A 25,846-nucleotide genomic window follows, 5' to 3' on the forward strand; every position below is an offset into this window, starting at 1 on the left:
GGTCTAAGAATTAACCTGACATGAGGCAGACTAACAGGAGAAAAATAAAAATTGAATAACACGTGTACTTCCTTGGGAGACAGCCAGGGTAAACTGAGTGAATTCACCAAGAAGGCTGCAGCCCTCACCTTCAACATCCTCTTCAGCTGAAGACTAAAGAGGAAGCTGCAGGCAGCGGTCAGTTACAGAGGTCAGCTACATGGAATGCCCGGAGGAATGAGAAGTTCAGTTAGACAAGGGCTGGAAAGGTGTCACTTTGGTTTAGACGTGGGAGTCATCAGTGACTCGCTGCGTGGGAATAGAGGAAGGGAAGACACACCAGCATGGGTGGGGACAGACTGCTGGTGGGGAAGCAGGCAAATCCTTCAGGAAGTTTGTCGTCAGAAGTAAGACTGTCTGTTCATCTGAGAGGGAAGAAACAGAGGGAGATGTTTACAGAGAGGGGAATTTGAAATCGTCACTGAGAAGGAAGAAGGTGCAAGTTAACTAAATAAAAGTAGTAGGATCGCTGGGCAGTGCGTGACTTTCTTCAGCAGCACTTAGATGCCTGGGGGGATGTAAGGGGGAAGAGTGACAATCAGTCTGTTGTGCAGTTGGGAGTTTTGCCAAGTAAGCACACTGAAAAGACAGAAAAGGGAATAAAGGATCTAAGTAGGAGTTATTAAAAATTTAGCTCCTGGAAATTGTTGAGAAGGAGAGTATTTCCTTTACCATCTTACATTCAGTGATTGGGAACCTGCAAATTAAATTGACTAAAGCTGATTACTGTGAGAAAAAAATTATGTATGAATACATGCAGGAGTTCACAAAGCAATGGGATTTGAAGAGGTGGCTAGAAGTGGGGGCTTATATGCAATTTAATAAGTGACAGGAAAAGGAGAAAGGCATTTTCTGAAAAACAAATGACTTCTTGGTGAGAGGGGAGAGAAAGGGCACTTATGGTAGAACAAGTGACATTTAGGGAAGATAGATAACGCCTTAGGAGAATGTATGGGAGAGATGGCATGTTTGTGACAATGTCCGTTTGAGTCTGGTGCTCAGAACTTGTCTCTAATTTTAAGACTGTTTCCAAAAAGTAAATAAATAGAGAAAATGAAAAGCCTGAGGCAGATTTCGTTTCTCCATGAGGAAACATCTGTGAATCAGTGTTTAAGGTAACATATAGAAAGCTTGATGGCACTGTAACGATTGTTGTGATCCATCAGAACACTGCAACAGCCACAGCAGATCCAAGCCCTGTCCGTCTAAATCTTTAGGTCTATAGACAGTGATTAACGCTGGAAAATTCAAAAAAGCTATCAGTCAACACGGCTCAATATCGACAAGTTTGGTGGGTGGCTGGGTGCTGTTTAAACAGCTGGCATCTGGGCTCAGTTTGAGTATATAATACTCCAGAGTGCTGGGTTTTATTCCCAAAATCTGCTTAAAAGTCAATGAGATGCAGAGAAACGTGATTTAAAATACTACATCAATTTTAATCATGCCCATAGAATGCAAGAGTATTTTCCCTTAATAAACAGGGTCAGTATCTTACATAATGGAAAGTAAATAAAATGTTAAGCAAACAGCCCAGCAGGTAAATGTTTACTATTTATCTTGCACATCATACAATTATTCTTCAAAATCTCCACATATTCTTCACGTGCTTTCGAAACCAGATCTGGACTTAGACTTGATTCGTCCATCAAGGCTGTGAGAGAGTCTCTAGGACTTAGATCCAAGTTCAGTAGTAGCTGGAAAGAAAATGAAAGAATTAGATTCTTTACTTAAAATACTTCATAGGTAACTAAATGTCAGTTTATTTTTTAAGAAAAGCTGAGACTCTTCTAAGTTTTAAGAAGAACGAAAAATACCTACACACGATTACAACACAAAATACAAGATTACTACTCTAGACTTTGCCCAGGGCTGCATGTTGAATTAACTGCTCCTGTGGCTAAGGATCAGAGCCCCCGGTTTTCTCATTCTTCATTCATTTACTCGGCAACCATGTACTAAGTCACTGTGACAAGCACTGGAATCACAAGATGAAGATGACAAAGCCCACCCTGAAAAATCATGTACCGTAAACTGGAAAACTAGATAAACCGGCAATTTCGGTACAGAGACATAAATGCCATGACAGGTATAAAAGAGGGCACAGTTGGAACACTCAGAAGGGACGTCCAGCTTTGTGTCAATACTGTCCCCTCTTTGGTGGCCGTGACGTGTAAGCAGATACCTGAAGGAGGAGGAGAAAGTGTGGGAGGGAGAGGCAAGAAGCAAACACACAGAGCAGAGGCAGGTGGGGCGCCCGCGGAGCCGGACGCAGTCTGACCAGCCACTGGAGCACAGGGGCAGAGCAGGGGAGTAAAGAGATATGGCTGAAGCCTTTGGCAAGAGCCAGATCGATGTGGGTGTTTTTCTTCCAAGCTAAGGAATTTGGAATTTTTCCTGAGGGCAAAATGTTAACCCCTGACAAAGTGAATGACAGGAAATTAATTGTCATCCACCAGGGGACAGGTACATGAACTGTGATTGCTTGAGTCTGGGTTTTTGGCCTCAGTCACTACCAAACTCGAGAAGCTGATGACCTCCATGCTTTCTGAGAACAGGTCCGTGTGCAGGTGACAGGCCCACGGGGACAGCAGAAGAGGAAGGGCACAGCCAGAAATAGAGAACACAGACTTCCTGAGATTTTTTTTAAAGCTATGGATCATGATGAATAAATGAGGAATAAGTACACTTATCATTATGAATGAAATTGTGCTTTCACATTTTTCATTAGATATGTGTAACAAAAAAATTTAACATAGTATCTGTTATTCAAACAATAGAAAGAGATGCCATTTACTGTTTACAGTGTATTTCGGAAATCAATGTCTAAATTTAATTCAGAAATGTTGGCAACATACCTTCTTTTAATTCTTTATCTGTATTATTCTCCAACTACTTCCGCATCTGAAATAAGTCAAATATTATTTTTAATGTGTAAGTTAAATATGAAACACTATCATAGGAATGACAGCTAGCTTATGAAATGTGGCCTTTAAATAAATACTTTTAGAGACTTGACCTTACTTGAGGATTGCTTAAATAGAAAAAATAATCACAGGACTAAAATAAAATAAATTCTAACTTACTTTGATTTTAGATAATACAGAACATATATATGAAAGGCTATTTAGATTCCCCTGATGGAAAGCACAATAAACACTGCCCTGTCGGATACACAAAATCTCAGAGGGCGATGCCCGATCTTATTAGTACAAAGAGTTTAAACAATTCAAGTCATGTTCTACACTGAATGCATTACTCTGCAGTTCTCAGAAAAACTGCCCTTTATAAAAGTTTAGGTTTTTTTTAACCTTAATGGATTTTTCCTTAAAATGAGATTTCCATTCCTGCACTTTTAATTTTAAGGTCTGTTCTTGCTAAAGTTTTTAGCACAGAATTGCAGATGCATAAAATGAAGAAAAGTGTTCTGTTATAATGTCAAATGAAAATTCTACCGGCAAACAAGTTAAGCAAATGTATTTTGCTCTCTGTATATGACTAAAATATTTATATCAGAAAATCTGCTTGAAGAAAAGAAAAGGAGAGACTAGCGACAGTTACAAAAGTTGGATTCTGATTCACAAATTCCTAGAGTTAGAAATACGGAAAACAATACGTAATTCTTTAAATGTAACTTTGTTTCCATTCTAGAAATTAGGGCCAACTTTTTGAAACTTGACTTAATTAGTTAGGTATTTAATTATGAAATGTGTGGGGACATTTCAAACTGCAAAAGTCCCCACCTACAGTGTTCTTTTAAAAACCTTTCTTATAAAAGTCACCCGCTCAATAAACAGGGTCTAAACTAGTCCACCAGACATAATAAACACTGCGGTGGTAACAGCGACACGAGAGCCGAGGCCTTTGTAAATGTTAGGTGCAAAGACAAAATTTGGGGCTACCATTTGCCAGTATTTTCAGAGACTGTTTTCCATAACACTGTCTGACAAGAGCATTCTACAGAGGCCTTCTGCCATCAACAACGTGACAAAAGTGCCAGGTGGGTCCTGTGAAGTGAAAAACGCCTAACAGATGAAGGGAGAAGACTTTACTGAAATAAATTCATATAACCGTTAATAAACACTATGCAAAATGTAGATCACACTTTCACATGAGCTGAATGTAAGATTACTATCTTTTCCTCTGCAAAGCTGTTTTCCTAAATAGGTACTTCTGGGACCTTTATGTTTATTTCTAGGTGAGGACCCCCATGTCCAGATGGTGGAAGTGGTCTGAAGTCCAACATTAATAAGGAGAAGGAACCTGCAGCTTTACTTAAACTTTTCCATTTAACAAAAACACAGAAAGGTGAGAAAATTATACACAGGAAGACAATGTATCAGCAAGTTTTAATTCTAATGGTTTTTAATTAGGAGCATTCTCTCCTAACTGGCAGTTTGCAGACTATGTCCCATAGAAATGGAAGGTCCCACTGGGGACACTGCAGGATTGAGGTCAAAACTGAGGTCACAGGCTGGAAGATAATGCTGCCCTCTCTTTCCGAGATCAATTTGATAAAAACACACTTGCCACACACGTATACACACACCTTCATTTCCAAAGTGAATATGTTCTCAGATTATTGATACTTTTCAGTTAAAATTTGGTACCATTCTTATTTTAAATGTAATAAACATAAGTACAATTCCACAAATGAAATAAAATCAAGTCATTTAACTGCTTTCATTCATTATCCTGTTGTAAATAGGCTAACGTATGAAGGAAATGACACTTGTCAGTTTGTAACTATTAAATGCATGTATTTTGCTGCAGAGAAAGGAAATGAGAAAGTATTTGTTGATCAAGGAGCTAAAAAATTAAGTACAGAGAAAAAAGTGAATGAAAGAAAAAGAACTGGAAGAAGTTGAGTGATTGTCTTTCAAAAGATAGCACGCTTCCTCATTTGTCCATTCAGACAAAATGAAATGAGGGCAGGAGGGAGTCCACAGGGCAGAGAGCTGATAGCAGAAACAAGGTTATTGAACTCTGCCTCTGCCTTAAGACAAGTGAGCTTAACTACTGTGATAGTTTGATTAGAATTAAAATTCACAGTGGATGTGCCCTGCCTTGGAAGCCTTCTTTTAAAAGAAACGTGACCAGATTCTGCTGAGACGCAGTGCTGTGTCATGTCAAAAGTTAAAGTCTTAGGAATGTTAATCGTTTTAGCTCTGGTGCACTGCTATAATCCCATTTAGAAAAAGGGCTGCTAAACTGAATGGACATTTGAGAAATTTAAGTTACTTAAATAAATCATTAGAAAATGTTTGAAAGTGTCAGTAATACACCAAAAGTCCAAAATCAATGAGTGTAAAATTTAGTCTTCCTATTTAAAATAGATCTGAAGGACATTTATTAACTATTGTGGCCATGCTTCACGTTAGGCATACCAATACTAAAACATTCTTGAACACAAAATAATCTTTAAAACAGAGAAATTTTGTCTGTTATAATACTGTCTGGAATCCATTTTTAAGTTTTCAGTTCTCAGAAAAAAAGTTCTATGTGCAAGAAAATCAAACAGTGATGTATCTGCTCAGGATAATTTTAACTTTTTGTATTTTATAGTAATATAATTAAATAACACAATTGAGTAAAATTGTAAAATTGCTTCTGACATGTAGGACAAAACACCCCAGAAATAAACTAGAATGTGAAATCTGAGGGTAAAAATCGGCAAAACAGATACGGGGTCCATCTGTCACCGCTACAACGATGTCACGTGACAAGGCTATACTTCATTCAGTGGTAAGAGAGGCAATAAACCCAAGTGTTACGAACTGGAAAAAACTTGCTTCGACAACCACGACTGAACTCAGACTTAGAGCAACACTTCTGTCAAGTTAGAAAAAAATGCTGAGTAAGCTGGAACTTCACAGTAGGAACAGTCCAAAATGTTAAAACCTTGCACATAAAGGAGAATGTTAAATTCAACCGCAATGCCATTTTTAACATTTTGCTTTCTAGAACCATAGCTGAAAAGCTGTGGAAGTCTGTTGTTTTGTTAAGCCCCATGCAAAAACCCATCCCTTCCTGTCATTTTAAACAGTATGTTCACACCTCTCATAGCATTACTTTATGTTTTCCCAGCAGAAATAATTACATCCCTAGCAATTCCACAAGGCACCTTCTTTCTCTAAGTCTGACTAAGAATTCTGTAAGCCGTAAATGTACAGTAAGTCCTGTGAGGCGCCCGGCAGTGCTGAGGGAGACGTGTCTCTGCACCCGGACAGAGCGGGGCTTGTTAACCTCCCTGCTAAACCTAGCATGATTCGGCCCCACGGCCCCACAGAAATACGTGTACCTCGGAACTACAACACTGAGGTTAAAATAAATCATTTTCCAGTGTATCTAGAAGTACTAAAACATAGACACCTCTTTCCCCAAAAAACATTAAAGGAGAAAACTGTCCTCAGGAGCTTTCTCTTGCATTGCTTTTGCACTCACACTCTTCCACCATCATCCTGCAAAGTGACACAATGTCGATTTTTTGGTGACAACTAATGAAAACATTTCGAGTTTGCATCATGCTTAGCCACTGGCGGAAGTGTTAGCCATGCAATTTTTTTTTAACACCACGCAGTCCGGTTTCATGACTCTGAAGCACTTAGACTCAATTTAACCACAACACTGTCTACGAAACCTGAGCTTTATTCTTCTTTGATTTATTATGACACGAAGCCAAGTGAGAAGAAATGGGTTGAGACCTCACATAACAAGGGCCCGTGTTACCCTTCTCTGCATCAAGAAGATCATGAAAACACCATCAAACCATAAACCAACGCGTACCGCTTTAAATGGCTATTTTAACAACGATACACAATGAAAACTGGTTGTAATTTAAAGACTCACTATCGTTGCCACCTCGGTATTCCTGCAGGTGAGGGCAAGACAGAGACATAAGTGAACTTCTTGTTAAAAATTGAAGTATTTGCTTTCCTTGACTACGTATTTAGAAATGTTCTACAACTGCTCAGTAAGACATTTTATAACAATTAAAATAACAATACTAGAAGTAAAATAGCAGTTAAGGATGTACTCTTACAGAAGAAAATGATAAAAATTTTAAACTTAAAAACGGAACTTAATATTTTTAGTGTTACAAGTTTATTGAATTCATAAAAAGAATTTATCTTGGATTCCTTTACCTAAAAAGCATCCGCATGTGGTTAAGTAGCTCAATGCCAATCATTTACTTGTGCTTAGGGGTAGAAAAACTGGGCTGCAGCAAAACTTGAAAATTACTATCAACCAATGCCAAAACGAAATCAATCAGAAACTAAGCCAATCGATGGAAAGTGGATCTCTAGTTATTTGGCACTAATACTTAACTTCTAAAATAGAATTTAAAATGGAGCTTTTTAAGAAATTTAACATTTGTCAGTTTAGTTGCATCTATTGAATAAAGTTAATGACAGGTATCTCTTAAAAACTACAAGTCCAGGGACTTTAAAAAATTATAAAATTTGTCTCCTTTCTTTATAAGCACAATTAACGATGGCTTCTACTTAGTGTGCATCAGTCAAATAAACAACTCAGAATTTCATCAAATTAAAAACAAGAATTGTATCAGAAATCTGAAACCCAAGGAAAAAAAGATAATATAACTAACCCGGACCAAGGGAACGCTCAAGTTAGTTGAAGGGTCGGAAAAAGTCCTGAAGCGCCTTCTTCGAGTAGGACTCCTTTTGGCCTCCATGCTAGTACCAGCAGCAGAAGGAGGTGCGCCAACAGGCCTTGCAGGAACAAAGCCAGGGAAAGAGCTCTTGTGCTGTCTCTCCAGCAGAAGCTTAGTGCTCACTTCGGCCAGCCTCTCATTAACCCTGCGAGGATCGCAAAACACAGATTTCATTCATTTCATTTTCTTCCTAAGTGATGTTTATTTTTTAAGTTGTTATAATAGTAAACAGATTGTCCCATTAAACTGCGTTTTAACACCAAAAATACGTCAGCGAAGATCTACTGTAAACAAGTACAGTTTAATACTGTCCTAAAGAAGGATGTACGTTCCTCGGGGGGGGGGGCGCTTAACTAACAAGTACTTCAAAGTGGGGAGAGTCAGAGATGGAGACGCCCCCACAGAGGACCCCCACTGCCTTCTGCACCGGCTGCATCTAGACATACTCACCCTCAGTAAACCAGTTTAGAAATAAAAGATAAACCATTCCTCAAAGCCATTTTCAAGCATTTGCTTTCACCCCCCTTATATACACAGTTCACTCATTACCTGGGAGAAAGGAAGCATGCGGCACTGAGCAACAGTTTAGAGCCACCACCTCTGGGGGGCACCAGGCGGCACAGTCGATGGTGGGAAAGAACTCCGACAGCGCCAGGGGCAATTTCAAGTGTCCCCCAATTTCCCAAAGCTCACTTTGTTACTTCGCTTTTACCAGAGGCCTACATCAGCACCTGTTTTCCATAATCAAACAAACTCTCAAGCGGATTTTCACTTTTATGGGAAAAAAGCAAAAAGCCAGAATAGCGCTGGGTGTTTGTTTTAGCCCGAGCAATCAGAGGGGCAACGAGCGCCCCGAGAAGCGAGAGGGGCCCCACCGAGCTCCTTCCCCAGAATCACACTCAGTGTCCCGGCATCACGCCGCCACGGCTTAGGACCGTGTCCATGAGCGCCTGTGCTTTATGCATATTTATTTCATGCATCCACCAGCAAGATGTGTCCTAAGGTAACTGCCTCTTTGCTTTACATCGACAACTTTCATAGGAACGCTCTACTTTTGGATAGTGGGGAGACCTGTAGCTTGTAACACTGCTGGTCAGGCACCGGAGGTGGGACCCGCCCTTTCTGTCTCCCACACACCCCCTCGGGCAGGCCACCACATTCTTCTTAGCCACTTTGTGAACCACTATGCTGCCCTTCACCCCTATGTGAAGTTCCCCCTATTCCCCAAGCATGCCTTTCTGTAGCGGAGACAAACTTAGAAAGGTACAGTACTTCGTCTCAGGGTGCCCACGAGCGGTGACACCAAATATCACAATCAAGAACGTAAATTCACCAAACACCAGCATGGGGCCCCTTGGGTTTACATTGTGCTCTTCCAAAACACAGTCAATTTTAAACTCATTAACATTTCTATTTATGGGAATTCCAGCTAGAAATTTCTCATAATATGGCTGTCTAAATTACAAAGTTTGCAAAACCCCTAGCTTAAAGACTAGATCGGGTTAAATATATGCAAATATAAAAAATAAAGTCGTGTAAAAGCAACAAAAGGCAGGGAGATGCAAAGTGCCCTGGACTGACATTTTAAAGGGGAGTTCATTTGCTAACATCATTTCCCCAAATTACACTATCTAGTTAGTTTTCACTTGCTGCTCACCTCATGAACCCGGCTCAGTAAGAATTATGCCTTAGAGGCAAATTAATGACCTGAGTTATTTTCTATAATTCTACGTTTTGACTTACGAGGTAAGTTCACTTGCCAAAGACTTTCTATTTTCTAGCTCTTGCAGGTACACTTGTTTGTATTTTTCCACTTTGTTTTCATTAGAATCGCTTTTAAGTTCAGGCTCCAGATCTTTAACTCTGGGTTCCGTTTGACTAACTGAAGCACGCTTATACTCTCAACACGTTTTCTTGAAATCCTGCTTGTGCCTAAAGCAAATTAAAAGGATACAACTTTAAAAATAATTATAACCTGAGTAATTACAGTCTATTTGTTCCCTTTAGTTTTGAGTCAATGACTCAGAGAGCAATTTTAAGTGTGAGAAAAAAGCTGAATGTTAAACTACTTATCATCAATGTCAAGTGAATTACATCTGAATTACAAAATTAAAGTTGAATCACTCTTATATTAGTACTCATGTAATGTGATAGTTCAAAGAATAAAAGGATCAATTTAAAATTTTAAAAATTGAACAATACAACTTAAGAGCAATCCCCGAGTGTGGCACAGTATTTACATCACAATATATTCTCCTCCTAGTAGTCTTGACTTACACCAATTGGTCTTAAAAATGATTCTCTAGTGAGAATTGTTCTGAAGGATCAATTTAGTGATAGTGATGATGGAAACTGAATTATTTAAAGGGAGTAACAAATGCGGCCTTCCTTCCAGAAATCTACAAAACCAACTGCTATATGGGAAGTAGAGGAAACACATAAAATGTACACATCAGAACTGTCATTCTCAGCAAAGTGAGTTAGAGCACGTTACAGATCAGTGTCTCACCTGTAAAAACTGGCTGATTTCTTTTAGTTTCTCTACTACATCATGTCTTGCTTGCTCTTCAGTTTCCTGTCTGTGCTGCACAGCCCGCCTGAGTTCTTTCAGTGCTTCTACTGCATCCCGTCTTGCTTGCTCTCCAGGCTCCCGTTTGTTATGCTCCACTTGGCTGCTTTCCACTGGGTTCATTTCGAGGTGACGTCTCAGATTTACTGCTTCTTCCTCCAACTTCTTCTTCTCCTCCTCTAGTGCTTCACATTTCCTTTGCATCTTTTTCACAGGTAATAGGGTAATAACTCCTTTAGCAGAAGCTGAGTTTCTGCACTCAGATGGAGAACTACTGAAGATGTAGACTCCTCTTTTGCTGGAAGATCAGTATTCTGCATGAAAAAGATAAAATTGTTTGGTAATGATGTTAGCAGACTGAGAACAGCCTAACTCTAACCCAGCATCAAAGGTTGAAATAAATTCAGTTACAATAAAGTGGCATATCTACCTAGTGGAATGGAGAAACTCAAATTACTCAGAAAATCAAGAAAAAAAGTTCAAACCACCAAGAGTCACAAAAATATACTGTTTATTTTCATCATCTTTGTTATACATTTGTACTTGATTTTACAATCTTCTTTTCTGTAGTTGTTTCATGTCTTTCCTACATAAAATGACTACAAGTCACCTCTTAGTAGAAAGTCTCTTACCCCTTCCTTCCCCAAGTCTCAACTCTTCATGATTTTTAAAGTTTAGGGAGATCATATTGAGTTACTTAGGGCTGAATTAATAAATGCCTCCCAAAACAAGACTTTGAAAAAACGACTGCAATTAATACATCTTACAAATATGGATTCTAATGCCATAAGCCTTTCTCTGAAATACAAATATTTTATGCTAGTTTGAATTGCATGCCAAGGAGCAATGAATGATTCACAGAGTTAAGGAGAAATCAATCTCCTAGTGTAGTGGTTTAGTAAGATGACCGATACATTTTTCTAAACACACAAAAAAGCCTTAATTCTTGTAATCCTTTGTGGCTCTCCACAAAACAAGAGAACATACTTAACAAAAACAAACAAAAAAACTTGCTGGAATTTCAGTGACACTGACTTGGGAAGAACTGCTTTCCTTCAGATAGAAGGATTATTTGCTGAGACAAGGCAGGCGGAGGTGGTGGTTGTAAAACATCTCTACAAATTCCTTGGCACTTCCCCTGTGAAATTCCCTCCCCTGAAGTATGTACTGGCCTCAGTTAACTGGTTTCCAGGGGACAGAATGCGGGGGCACTGCTGTGTGGTTTCTAAGGCTAAATGGCCTCTGACTTTCACTCCATAGGGATGCTCACCCTTAGAACCCAGCCACCACGTTGTGAAGCCCAGGCCACCTACTGAGTCTTTGTACACACAGCTGTCCCAGCTGATGACCCCAGGGAATGTCCTCAACCAAAGCCAGCTCCAACTTCCAGACATGTGCATTAACAAGCCTTTAGATTATTCTAGTGCCCGCTTGATGCCAAGTGGAGAAGAAATGAGCTGGCTCCACTGAGCCTTGTCTAAACACAGATTTGGGAACCAAGCAAATGCTGTTTGGAGTCACCAGGTTTTGAGGCAGTTTATTATATAAATTATTAGCAATAAATCACTGGCACAGATATTGATATTAAAAATGGGGCACAACCATTAGAAAAGAACCCAAACTGTGGGGATGCCTTTGCACCTGGAGGTAGGTGAAACCTGAACAGATGTAGAGAAGAGTAAGAGTGAAAGCCCAAAGTGTCCACGAGACTGTTAGTGGAAGCCTGAGGGCCCTTGAAGGGCTGAGAGGGAAGGATTCTAGGCCAGGGAAGAAAATGACACTGAAACCGGAGGGAACGGGACCCTTGCTACCGAACAGCTGAAAGTAAAATTGATGAGAGAGATAAGCTAAAACAAGCAAAAAGATTATTAAATAGAAAGGAACCAGGACTCACTGGGTTCAAATATCTGTATCCCATTTAAAGCATCTCCACACGCCCAATTGTCACATAATGGGTAAGCAGAGAAATGGCTTCCGGGCGAAGATCAAATCTAGGGTGCTGCCAGGAAAACAGTCTAAAGATGAAGCCAAGGCTTTGTTAAGACCTTGGAAAGGTTTAACGTGCTGGCTCAAATTCCTTTAAAGATCTTAAAAGCGTAAGAATTTCAAAGGCACGGTCCCACAACAGCTTCACAGGAAGCCCAAGGTGAAGAGTTTATCTCAAAAAGACGTGAGAATACCTTTTCCAATGGCAGGAACCCCAATAAAATTCACAGGAAACTCAAAGTTTTAAAGAGAACTGTGGTAGCAAAACTACTGCTTGCTAGCTTGGACTGAAAGAGACAGAGACAGTGCAAAATGGGAAGAAGCCTTTGGGTTTTTCTTAGAAGGTCTACGAGGAGGAAACTGGCTTGAGAGAACCACTCAGCTGCAAACGCAGGTCACTGCTCATGAAAGGGACAGAACCAAGAGCTCAGAGAGAGCGGCGAAGAAAACCCCCCCCCCCAGGGTTAGGACTAAGTCCTAATTAAAGAGCCCGCAACATCAGGCTGCACTTCAGAACTGCTACGGGCCAGTGTGCCTCCCATCTTCCAGCTGTGAAAGAGGGAGTCCTTGGCAGTTTAGCAGAATGTCGGGTGTGTGGTGGTAAATAACCCGTGTCTCCTTATCCTCAAGCCCCAGCACTGAGGGGAGTATTCCCAGGGGCTGTACTCCAGAACCACCACGCCCAGGAACCTCAGCCCCACCTGGACCTGGGGAAGATGGGAAAGTAAGGCCCTGCACTGGAGCCTGAGCCTAACACCACAGCGACCGAGACCTGCTTGGGGACTGAGTGGGGATAAGTGGATTTCTTGTGTGGAAGCAGTAACAAAACGTTGTGGCTAGTGAGTAGATTACGCTGGTTTTTGAGTGTCTCCATAAATTTTCAAAATTAAATTCCATAAAAAAGGTAGAATATGGGCCAACCTTAAGTGACTTGCTCCTAATGAACAGAAAACAGTGAAAGTCACACCGAGTGAACTGCAGGGCTCGGTTTGAAAAGGCAATTCAGCTTCTGCCTCGCTCTTAACCCTGGAACCCAGTCTCAGGTGGGCAAGCTCAGGCCACAGAGACAGCTTACGTGTTCCAGGGGAGGGGGTCCACCTTCCCGCCCCACCTAAGCCACAGCCCACCACCCACAACAAGCATCAGACATCAATGGGTGAACCTTCACGTGATTCCAGCCCCCCGCCTTCGAGCTGCCCCACCTGAAGCTGAGAGGAATACAGGCCAGCTGTCTTGGCCACACTTTTCCTAAGTGCAGGTTGTGAACAAAATAAATGCTTATTTAAAGCCACTGAACTTTGGGGAGTTTGTTAGGCAAAAACAGATAAGCACAAAAGTGGATGAAAAAAGACAGTAAGAAATGTAACTTGAATATAGTAGAAATTGGTCTCCTATAAACTGGAATGTAACAAACGTTGAGATTAACTTATTAATGACAAAGTGCTGATGAGAAGCAGCAGATAGCTGAAAGAAAGACCTCAGAACTAGCGAGAGGGAAGATACTTTAGAGCTCCATCCCATTACAGCTCCTTACAAACAGGCATGTATTTCACAGTTTCCCCTCAACTTTGAGGTTAAGGAAGACTGGTGAGCAAGGAGACACAGGATTTGAAGTCTAATAATTGAAAAACAAACAGAAAGAGTCAGTTTACCAAAATCAGTCTTTTTACCTCATTTCAATTAACTGAAATTCTAAGAGACAGGCAGCTTTGAGAACGTATTAATCTAGCACTCACTCTTCATTTTCCTTTCCTCAGAGACAAAATAAAATATTATGGAACCATAAATGTAATGTCCTTTCACAGTATTTAAATGAAATACAATTTTTCCTTTACCTTACTTAAAAGCTTGTTGGGAAGGGAAGGTAAGATTGTCTCAGCTTCATGTTGTAGCAAAATGCTTCTCCATATCAGAGATTGGCTTTGAACTTTTCAAATTCAAATTACTAATCTGTTATCTGTTTCTGATAAACTGATTGAATATTATCTAATTTTTAACAGCTGTACTCTTGGAAAATTTTCCTTGGATGGGATGAAATATTTATTTCATTAATTATGCATTAAGCTATAGAATACAGCTAGGCGCCTCTCCTTTTAAGTAAAAGGAGGTAGACACAGGGAGCTGACGATGCAGGATGTACACCAAGAACAAGATCGGCACCAGTGTTACACACAAGAACCAAGCCAAAAGAGGACTTCATCGTGAACGGCAAGAGGATGGATTAGAGAGGTTTCCAAAGAGGAAGGTTGATTTAATCGTTTCCAGGCTTAACCTTTTGCCTCTAGATACTGAAATCTATGGATGAGTCTATGAATTATAATGAATGCAACATAATGAAGTATATTGCAGACTGAGTCAGCAGATCCCGTGACCATGATTTGATGGAAACTGGAGTGAAGTGGGAGGCACTGGGTGAGAAACTAAAGGTCTGAATGGGGGAGAAGGGATGGACTTTACCTTTGCAAGCCTACTTTCTGTCATGTCACAGAGTCAGCAAGCCATAAGCTGGCCACAGGCCCCTTCACGAAGCAGCAAATCTCCACAGAAGTAGAGTTACAGACATTCCGTGACACTGACTTTTTATTATTATGTAAAACAACTGGAAATATGCAAGAAGACTCGGAAAGAGTTCTCAGAACATCTGAATTGGTACTGGCATAGGACAGACATACATCATGGCATCACCACTGAGAATCTAAAATAAACCCTCACATTTACGGTCAATTGATTTTCAATACGAGTGTCAAATAACTGAATGAGACAATAATAGTCTTTTTAACAAATGGTACTGAGACAACTGGATATCCACATGCAAAAGAACAAAATTCGACCTCTACCTCATACAATATATAAAAAATTAACTCAAAATGAAAAAGCTAAAACTACAAAATTCTTAGAAGAAAACACAGGCGTGTGTCTTCATGACTGGATCTGGCACTTGTTTCTTAGGACAGTAAAAGACAGAAATAGATTAACTGAACTTCATCAATATTAAAAACTTCTACTCTTCAAAAGACACCGTCAAGAAGGTAAGAAGGCAAGCTCCTGAACAGGAGGAAATACTTGAAAATCCTACTTCTGATCAAAGAATTGCACCCAGGATACAAAAGAACTCTGACAATTCAATCATAAAAAGACAACCCAATTTGAAAACGGGCAAAAACCTAAACAGACAGGTCTTCAAAGAAGATACACAAATGGATAAGCACATGAAAACATCCCCAACATTCTTAGTCATCAGAAAAATGCAAGTCAAAGCCACAATGAGATGCCAGCTCACACCTAGCAGGAGAGCTGGTGGCCAGTGGTGACAGGAATGCATAGAAATTGGGAGAATTATACACTTTGGATAAAAATGTTAGATGGTGCAGCCACTCTGGAAAACAGCATGGCAGGTCCTCAAGAGGTTAAACAGAGTTACCATATGACCCATATGACAGCATTTCCATCCTTAAGTCTGTTCCCCAAAGAAATGGAAACATGTTTACACACAAACTTGGACAGAAATGTTCACAGCAGCATTATTAGCAATAGCCAAAAAGCAGAGGCAACCCAAAGGTCCATCAACTGATGGATGGGTAAATGGTTTAGCCCCACAACCGAGTACTGTTCGACAATAAACAGAAATGGAAACACTGACAAGCGCTGTAACATGGATGAACCTTGAAGACGTTTTGTCAAATGAAAAAAGCTAATCATGAAGGACCACACAGCATGTGATTCCATTCCTGGGAAACACCCAGAGCAGGCACATCTATAGAGACAGAAGTCAGACTGGTGGTTGCCAGGGGGTGGGGGGGCTGTGGTGCTGGGGGTGATGGCCAAGGGATGCAGGCTTTCTTTTTGGGGTGATGGGAATGTTCTAAAATTGATTGTGGTGACAGCTGCACATCTCTGAATATACTAGGAGATACTAACTATGCATCCTAAATGGGCGAATTGTATGATACGTGAATTTTTTTCTTTTTTGGTGGAGGGAAGTAATTAAGTTTTACTTATTTATTTTTAGAGGAGGTACAGGGGATCGAACCCAGGACCTTGTGTATGCTAAGCATGCACTCTACCACTTGAGTTATGCAATCCCCTTATAATATGTGAATTATATTTGAACAAAGTTAAAAAAAAAAAAAATCCAAAGGCAGGATCTAGACAGTTTTCTTAATTCTCTATTTTGGGTGTACAGATGTGATCTGAATTTCTCCGTGCATTGACAACATGTCTAAAATGAAGAGAAAATGAAGGCAATGCCTAACTTCAACTGGTTTGTATAATGACCTTTCTGCACAAGGCATTCTGAAATCCATGAAATAAATACACACAGATTCGATATCCATTCACAAAAGTGAAGATGAGACATGACAATTTTCTGGAACATTCCATGAAACATTATCCTCTGATTTGATCTAGCTTGCCTCATTGTGGTGAGAGATCACTAACAAATACTGTTTAATAGGAAAAAAAAGTTCACTTCTGTGAGGAAAGAGGTATAAATCTCAACTTCTCTAAGGATAAATATTATAAGAAAAAAATAAAGAATGGCAGAATGAAAGTCCAAGTTTAAGAAACAAGTGCATTATAAAGATAATAAAAGTGAAATTATAAGGAAGATGCAAAAGAAAGCTGTCCCTGAAAAGCTAGTGTCCTGCAACACTCTGCGCTGCACACTCACGGCCGACGTGCTGAACTTCATACGTACTGGATTCGCAGTTTGATGTGACTTCCTCTCTCCATCCCGTCTCTTGTTTTCTGAATTAGTCTTATGATGTGCTGTCACCTCCAGGGACGCTTCCAACATGGACACTTTCTTTCGGGTGTCAGTCAGTTCTTGTTGAAGCTGTCTCATATGGGCCTAAAGAGATAACTCTGTTACTGAATTTTAAGTCACCTTATTATTAAGTTACGTTAATAATATGTAACTCCAACAAATGGACTTTGAGAACTATCCCCACAGACATCAGTTCACCTTCTTTTCCTCATAGGCACACATTCCTGTTTACTGAGTTTCATTAAAGACACAGAAGGAGTGACCCTCCTGCCTTACCAACAGTAAGTTAACTTAGACGATGGATGCAGCCCCACCAGCCATTCCCTGCCCCTCCCAGGAAGTGGCCAAGCTTTACCCCCACTGAAGTCTCAAACAGAAAGGGGTGTGTGGGTGGGATGAGTGGTGGTAAATTCCACACTGTGGAACATTCTCCCTCTTTCTCACTAGAGGCTTAAGTTCAGAGTTCTTCACATATTCAATCTGGTGTTTAAAGCCTTCCAATAGACTCCCATCTCACAATAAAAGCGAGGTTATTCCAGTGGCCTTTGGGGACCCGAGACAACCTGGCCTCCCCTGCCTCCTGGACTGCAGCTCCTACGGCTCCCCCCACCCCTCCCACTCACTCCCTTCCTGCCACTCAGGACTCTGGCTGCTCCTCCTCAGTCTGAAAATGGGACCCCAGTGCCAAACTCGAACATCACAGAGCGCTCCAGTTCCTCTGTACTGGACAAACTTAGATCCAAATGACAGTAACTGAGCCTTGCAATGAGAACTGTGAGCACATTATTTGAAAAAATGTTCAAAGTAAATTATAAATACAACATGGGAGACTAAGTCAAACACAGTTTTGCTAAAATTTACATTTGTCCCAAATTATGACTGAATGAAAAGTAGATGTCTTCAAGGAGTGGAGAGATCATAACAATACATGATTTGAGATGGAAATATTTTAAATTTAATTCCAAATGACATGAATAAAAATAAAGTTATATCAAATAAAAATGTATGAAAAGCTACTGAAGGAAAAGTACTGCAAGATACAGCATTTACACATCAGTTCATCTGGGAAATCTGGATTTAACTGTCAAGGTAATCCACACCATTGAATCTTTTCTCTCTCTCTCTTTTTTTTTTTTTTTTTTTGTTTGTTTACTTTTTTGGTTCACACAACTGAATCTTAATTTCAAAATACTCATTTTAGTTCTGAGCATTTCATTTATCTGCTTCATGATACTAAAATGTGGTGACAGAAAGATTAAAATGATTTGGGCCGTATAAATTACTAAGACCTGCCTGTATCTGTCAACAACTTATAGCTTAATCTCTTAGAATTTCAGGTGACACGGCATCTTTACTCAAAGTAAAGCACCTCTCAGGTCTAATTTTTGTTTGCTGGATACAAGAAATGCCTTTAGGCTGCTTTACAATGTATATATTTATAGACCGCACATTTCTCATATTCAACTAGTTTCAACGTTCAGCTTTCATCAGATACTACTTTGAATTTTCTTTGAGGAAGTCTGACAATTGGTTCCCTTTCTGGGTACTTACTTCCATTTCTGCTCTGTCCGTTTCATACTGACACAGTCTGTGCTTTAAACATCTGCATTCATCGATTAGCTCCTTGTTTCCTTCCTCCAGCATCAGAACTCGTCTGCTCATGGCTTCAAGTTTTCCCATGTGATCCAGAAACAGCTGTGTGGCATTAAGTATTGTCTCTTCGCTTCTGCCTTCATTTTGAGCAACTTCCAGTCGCTGTCGAAGCAACGTGTTTTCACTCTGTAGTTTACATATTGTCTCCTTCAAGAACGCCTGCTTTCCAGTGTATTTGCTGAATTCCACTTGTTTGCTCTGAGACAAGGGTTCAGTTTCCTTGTTTGAACGCTGGGCTTGGCCTCGGTCTCTATGCACGCATTCTAATAACAACGTCGTTGGTCTAAGAGCATCTTTCCTGGGATGGAGCTCAATTTCTGGGCCACGGAATTGACGTTCAGCTTCAGGAAGTTGCTGAGGAAGCACCTCGCTGCTATCTTTTGGGTCAGACAGCTCAAAATCCATCGTGTCCTGTAAGTGAAACCCCTCATCTCTTACTCTTTGAACTGTACGCAATAAACTGACATATCATAATTTCCTTTGAAGTCAAAGACTAATCTCTAAGTTTATACAACAATAAGTTTGCAATATCTGGGTATCCAACTGGAAAAACTTAAGGTGGATACAAATCTCAAACTTTAAACAAGCAGAAATCCCCAAAAGTTCAAAAATTTAATTAAAGACAGTGAATCCATGAAAGTAAAAAAGAAACCACGAAACGATGTTTAAGAAGCTCAGAACTGGAAAGGCCTTTCTTTCTCTGAAATACAACAAACCCAAAAGGCTTAAAATAAAAAATGAATAAATCTGACTATACTTAAAAATTGTATCTGACATCTAGCCTTTACAGCTACCCCCAAAGTAAGTGCCTTAGCTCTGTATATATTGGGACAGGTTAAATTTCCTAAAAATTTTTTTCCTGAGAATATTCCATAAATATTCTCCCTTTCTAACATTTTTAGAGTGAGTTATAAGAATTACATCTACGGATAAGTGATAAATCTAAGCACTGTACTGAGCACATCTACAAACATCAGTTAACTCAGTTAGCTGTGACAATTCCGGAATAAAGGGTTAAAAAACAAGCAAGCTGCAGGGTTTCCCCCAGGGCTTCTGACTCTCTGACTCTTACACCAAACCAAAGCTACTTCTCTAGGATAAATACATAAACACAACAGAAGCCTTCTATTTCCCTAATGGTGAATACACTAAAGGTAAAGAAGGTCAAATTTACAGAGCTCTTCTTAGAAAACCAGGGGACTTTTTGCTTCTGCAATAATTTTTTTTCTTCTTCATGGTGTTTATAACAGTAATGGATGTGAAATAGCAGGGAAACACAGTGAACTGTTCTATTAAAAATAAAATACTGATCAATAAATTATCACTAAGTACAGATTATGGCATATCTATCACTATATTCAAAAGCTCCTTGTACTGAAATCGGATACCACATGGAGCAGAGCGTTACTTTTATCACACGTATGAGAATGACACCCAAACTACAGTTTCTGAACTGGCTGCGCTTTTCCCTCCTTACCATCAGTGGAAATGATAAAGTAACCTCTCCAATCATCTATCAAAGGAGTGAGATCACTGCCAGAAACTAGAATGCCTGCCATTAGTAGCAACAGTTTTGAAATAATTGAAAGTTCATCGATTCCTATGGACAATATTAACAGCCTCTCCTAGGATGAGGCCATTGTGAATGTTACTACGTCACTGTTGCCAGCAAATAGATTTGAATTCAAAATATTGCTTTATCCAATGGACCAGAAATGAAACCTCCAGAAAATATATTTACATATATAGGCTTTTAAAACCCTCTATACTTTCTGTACCTACAGTATTGGTTTTTAAACTATGTAAGTATACAAATTCATAGACACACGTTTGAAGATGACTAAAGAAAATACCTCAGCATTCATTTCCTTATTAGCCTTTTCTGCCTCCTTTTGTTGGGAAAGATGATGGGCCAGGATGTCATCTTGTATTACTCTGGCATTCTGCTCTCGAGAAAGTTGTCTCTGAGCATCATTTCGCTCTTCTAAAACCTGGAGACACATTTCATTAGGTTTTGGGTTTTATACTATGAAAAAAAGTCAAAAAAAAGCTTAGAAGGGGAATCTTTAAAAAAAAATTTTAAACCTGTTAAAAAGAAGTAGTCTTTTTAAGCACAGGGATCTCTAATGCACAGAAATAACTCAAATTCTAATATATGTGACAGCTAAATTCATCACAGAGCAAAAACACAAGGGATGTAGTATCATGAAAGAAAAAGTTTTTTAACACTTTTTAAATTGAGTTATAGTCATTTTACAATGTTGTGTCAAATTCCAGTGTAGAGCACAATTTTTCAGTTTTACATGAACATATATATAGTCATTGTAACTTTTTTTGTTGTGAGCTACCACAAGATCTTCTATATATTTCCCTGTGCTATACAGTATAACCTTGTTTATCTATTCTGCATATGCCTGTCAGTATCTACAAATTTTGAAATCCCAGTGAGAGAAAATTTCTTTATAAGGCATTTAACCAGTTCCATCATAGTCTCAAGGCAATTTAGCCTGGATTTTAACTTCAAAAAGCCAAAATTAAGAATTAGACTTGTTACTTTGTTGAATGGACCAAAACTATCAATCCTTATGTTGATGATTAAGCTCAATTTAACTTCCATTCCTTCATTCAGAAAAGACACAGAGCATCTATTAGATGCCGAGAACACCAAGAAATTAGTAAATTAAGCTCTAAATGTCATACTTCATATTTAGGATGAGATAACTTTTATTTGTTTTAAATGAAAGTATAGATTAATTCAAAAGAATATTATAAATAATATTGATGAAACAGTGTTAGAGGTATGAAATTTTCACATTAAGACTAATTTACCTGATTTGGTTTATTCCTTATGCTCTTCAGTTTGCATTCTAGTGCTCGGGCAGTGATTTCAAGTTGTTGGTTCATGGAAACTTGCTCATTGTATTGTTTCTCTTTTCTTTTTAAGTCATCCTTAGATTTTTCATATAATATATAAGCATTTTTCTTCTTCTTTGTTTCTTGTTCTAATGCGAATCTGCAGTGAAATATGCTTACCTTAAAATTTATTTTGTTAGAAAATAAAAAGTTCATTTTATGATCTGGTTCTTCACATGCTGATTTATTACCCTAATGGAGTTTCTATGGTCTCAATTTTTTTTCATTTCTAAGTCTCATATTTTAAATTCCTCACTTCAATCTCTTCATAAAGATAGATCTATACACACACGCGAACACACACACACACACACACACACACAAATTTGAAAAGTAGCAATGAAAAGACAATGCTACTGAGTTTCAGTCAAGAGTAACTCTGGTCAATAGTGTAGGAAAGAAATTTTGCAATTATTCAGTAAGGTTTGAATTGAAAATTACCCTTTTTTCCCCACATAGTCATAAATTACTCCTTCATTGGGACAGAGAATTGAGTTACTACTTAAAAGAGAAGCTGCTATTTAGAAACAAGTTTGCAAGTTCATGAGAGAGAAAATTTCAACTTCCTGAAGTATTACAGGGACTCCTACATGACCTCCAGCGGAAGGTGACATCCACAGGCATCTTTCCCAGAGCACAGACCCACTAATTAGCATAATCCAAGGCGAGGCTGGGGAGCCTACTCCCTGATTCCCTACACTTTGTTTCTTCTTTTGCAACACTTTGAACTTACCTTGTTGAACATTATTTATTTAGTAAATCATTTTTAAATCCCTTTTGGTACAAGGCAGGATCCATAGTAAGTGATTAAAAAATAAAGAGTAATCCGTGCTTTCAGCATAGACCTTTGAACTAATCTTATCTCTGTATGAGAGCGATGCTGAATAAACTAACCAGTAATCACTTTCCACTTTATTTTTCAGTCCATCCATTCATATGTTAAGAATCAAACTGCATAAATTTTTTTTAAAGTTTCTGCCTTGAGAAAAATGGTCATTTCATAATTCTGCAAGTGGGAATGTAAAGTAATATAAACTTTCTGGAGGACAATTGAGAGATAAGGATCAAAGATTTTTTTTTAAAGAAATATAGAATGAGGAGATACATATATATATATATTGCCTTATTTCCAAGAGTCTCATATTCCACAATATTAATGAAATTTTCTCCCCTGTAAAATCCCAAAAGGGAAGTTAGCAATTATAAGACTTCTCCTACATACCTACAGTATTAAAGTAAATATAAAGAGTTCAAATATTTCTTTAAAACCAAGAAATTCAGTACCTCATGCGGCAGAGCTCTCGTTCCCACTCCACATTTTGAAGTTTTAACTGTGATTTTGCTTCTCTTGTTTTCAGCAGCTCTGTGTGTAGCCAGTTCACCTTCTTTTCCATTTCTTTAAGTTTTCCTCTAAGTTCTGTGCAGTCAGATTCTTTACGTTCTGTTGATCTGAATGAATCAACTGGATCCTGAATTTTCAATAACCTATCAGAATCTGCATTAGGAAGAAAACAAAAATAGAAACAAAATACATGAATAATTTTTGTGTATAAAAGACCATGCATTTTCACATTCATTCATCCATACATTGAACAAATGGATATTGAGCATCTATAATGTGGAAGACATTCTTCTAAGCTCTGCAGATATTAAAAGAATGACAAAGTAATATTATGAACATTATGCAAATAAATTTGACAATTCAGATGAAGTGGGTAAAATTCCTTGAAAGAGAGGAATTACAAAAGCTCAATTAAGAAAGAACAAATAAGCCAAAAACCCCTACATCTTAAAAACCAAAACAAAAGTCCTATTTAAAGACCTTACGACAAAGAAAATTCCAGTCCCAATGGTTACACTGGTGAATTCTACCAAATACTTTAGGAAAATTTAATACCAATTCTACACAAATCCTCAAAAAATGAAGAGGAAGAAATATGTCCTCATTCTATAAAACTGACATTACCCTGAATCCAAAACCAGACAAAGATATTACAAGAAAGAAAACTAATGTCATGAAAATGGAGGTAAAAATTCTAAACAAAACATTTGCAAATTAAATCCAACAATACAGGATAATTCATCGTGACCAAGTGGGGTGTATCCCAAGAATGCAGGGCTGTTTTAACATGTAAAAATCAATGTTATTCATCATATTAACAAACTAAAAATGAAACCATATGATCATGTCAGTGGATAAAAAGAGGCACTTGCCAAACCTCCACATGTATTCCTGATAAAAACTTCCAGCAAAGTAGGAACCAAGAGAACGTCTTCACTATGACAAAGATCTGTGCTAAGCCTACAGCTGGCACCATACGCAATGGTGAGAAACGGAATGTTTTTCCCAGAAGGTGAGGAACCGGACAGGAGTGGCTTCTCTTACTCCTTCTAATCAGCACTGTACTGGAGCCAGTGCAATCAGGCAAAATAAAGAAGCAAAAGGCATCTGGATGGGAAATGAAGAGGTAAAAGTGTCTGCTAATCAGCGGGGAATATGACTACATGGTGCGAGTCAGCTAACTCCAACCTGTGGGCTGGGTTGCTTGCTTTGGTAAATAAACTTTTACTGAAATACAGCCACATCCATTAACTTGTGTATTGTCTATGGCTACTCTTGTTGTAATGGTGACAGAGCTGACTAAGCTGTAACAGAGAATGTATTTACTGGCTGCAAGTCTTAAATGTGAACTATCTTTAGTAAGACAGTAGTTTAAAGAAGAAAAATCTTGACCACCTTTGGTTACATAGAAAATCTGAGAGAATCCATAAAAAGGATACTAGAACTAACAAATGTGTTCAGTCAGGTTGGAGGGCACAGAGTCAGTATACAGAAATCAACTGTATTTCTATCATCAGAAACTAAAATTTAAAATACATTATTTTAAAACAAACAAATAAATAAAAATATACTACTTATAACCACACTGAAAAATAAGAAATACAGGTAAACTCATAAAAGACGGAAAGACCCAGACACTAAAAACTCTAAAATATTAGTGAGAAAATCAAGGAACACCTATGTAAATGGAGAAATAAACTTTGTTCGGGGTTAAAAATTCCATATTGTTAAGAAGTCAATTCTCCCCAAATTAATCTACAGATTCAACATAATCTACATCTCATTTCCAGGACACTAGCAGAGTTTTTTTTTTTTTACATTGACAAGCTGATTCTAAAATTCATGTGGAAAGAAGGGTAATAAAAGGAAACAAGATGAAGCCAGAGGACTGTGGCCTTTAACCATGGAGCTACGAGTGGCAGGAGCTGGATTTTAGGCAAGGAGGTAACAAAGACCTGAATTTTAAAAACTGTCTAGTAATCATGGTTGCGGTGTAGACCAAGGTTCCAGGAGGCGGAATGGAAGAGAAGAAAGTCCTGAGGTGATTTCAGCGTTCTAGGAGGGAAGTAGTGATACCCTGACCTTGGGTGAAGGCGTAGGAGCAGCAGAGTCAACAGAAAGCACAGGGAGTGGGAATGGTCACAGCCCCTGGCTGGCAGCGCACAACACGTCTGCTTCTGCTTTGACACAAAGCAGGTTTCTGAGACGCAGCAGACTGTAACGTAGCCGTGCTCCCTGGGCAGTACTAGGTGTGCACACGTTACCACGAGATACTTACAAAGGCTGTGTAGTCATAAGGGGGTCCTACCTTTACTCTCCGGACCAAGTTGTTCGATTAGCCTCAGGGTATTCTTATAATTAGGGAAAAGCGACTCGCAATCCTTGGAAGCTGTTTCTGGTGACAGAGTTAAGTCATCGAGGCCATCCACAGAATTAATCTGCTCTTTGACCTACAAATAAATAATGCTATTTCACAGTGTCTCCAACATAGTTATAAAATATGCTCAGTGTACAGAGGTGATAGATATCCAGCTTTTTATGAGAGCAAAAACAGACACTTCTCGAAAGAACTGATTTTCGTCAAAAGGCTAACTTAATCTATAGTGTTTCTAAATTATTTTTAAGTAAATGTCTCTACAACAAAGGAGGATTTTCTGTTTTTCCACTCTATCTTTTATAAAATTTTTTACTACAGGAAAATACTCTTATAATTAATATTTTACTATACCTGGTCCTTTTTAGTAGATGTTTTCTTTGAAGACCTGAAAAAAGAAAAAAGCAATTCATTTAAGCCAAATACTAAATATTGAAAATACAAGAAATATGTACATCTATTATTTTTTATATAAAAATCTTTGCATTGATAATTAATTTTCAATAAAAGGGATTAAATGAAACAGTAACATT

The 25,846-nt window shown here is 38.7% G+C and overlaps 1 protein-coding gene across 5 annotated transcripts in view; it reads right to left on the bottom strand.

The window, feature by feature from the left end:
• Positions 1 to 1,454: 1,454 nt before the first annotated feature.
• LOC141577684 (ankyrin repeat domain-containing protein 26-like) overlaps positions 1,455 to 25,846 on the bottom strand; it is a 40,412-nt gene continuing 16,020 nt past the window's right edge. For all 5 annotated transcript variants that reach the window (XM_074363377.1, XM_074363375.1, XM_074363379.1 and 2 more), the window contains 12 exons: positions 25,668 to 25,701; positions 25,248 to 25,389; positions 22,882 to 23,092; positions 21,514 to 21,697; positions 20,538 to 20,675; positions 18,583 to 19,095; positions 16,963 to 17,115; positions 10,221 to 10,594; positions 9,455 to 9,643; positions 7,646 to 7,856; positions 2,895 to 2,940; positions 1,455 to 1,733 (listed from right to left, as the gene is read on the bottom strand). In XM_074363377.1, coding sequence (XP_074219478.1) covers positions 10,490 to 10,594; positions 16,963 to 17,115; positions 18,583 to 19,095; positions 20,538 to 20,675; positions 21,514 to 21,697; positions 22,882 to 23,092; positions 25,248 to 25,389; positions 25,668 to 25,701 — 1,480 coding nt within the window. In that variant the 3' untranslated portion in view covers positions 1,455 to 1,733; positions 2,895 to 2,940; positions 7,646 to 7,856; positions 9,455 to 9,643; positions 10,221 to 10,489. The remainder of the gene's footprint in view (positions 1,734 to 2,894; positions 2,941 to 7,645; positions 7,857 to 9,454; positions 9,644 to 10,220; positions 10,595 to 16,962; positions 17,116 to 18,582; positions 19,096 to 20,537; positions 20,676 to 21,513; positions 21,698 to 22,881; positions 23,093 to 25,247; positions 25,390 to 25,667; positions 25,702 to 25,846) is intronic.

The sequence above is a fragment of the Camelus bactrianus genome, chromosome 5, assembly GCF_048773025.1.
Source record: "Camelus bactrianus isolate YW-2024 breed Bactrian camel chromosome 5, ASM4877302v1, whole genome shotgun sequence".
NCBI classification, from domain to species: domain Eukaryota; kingdom Metazoa; phylum Chordata; class Mammalia; order Artiodactyla; family Camelidae; genus Camelus; species Camelus bactrianus.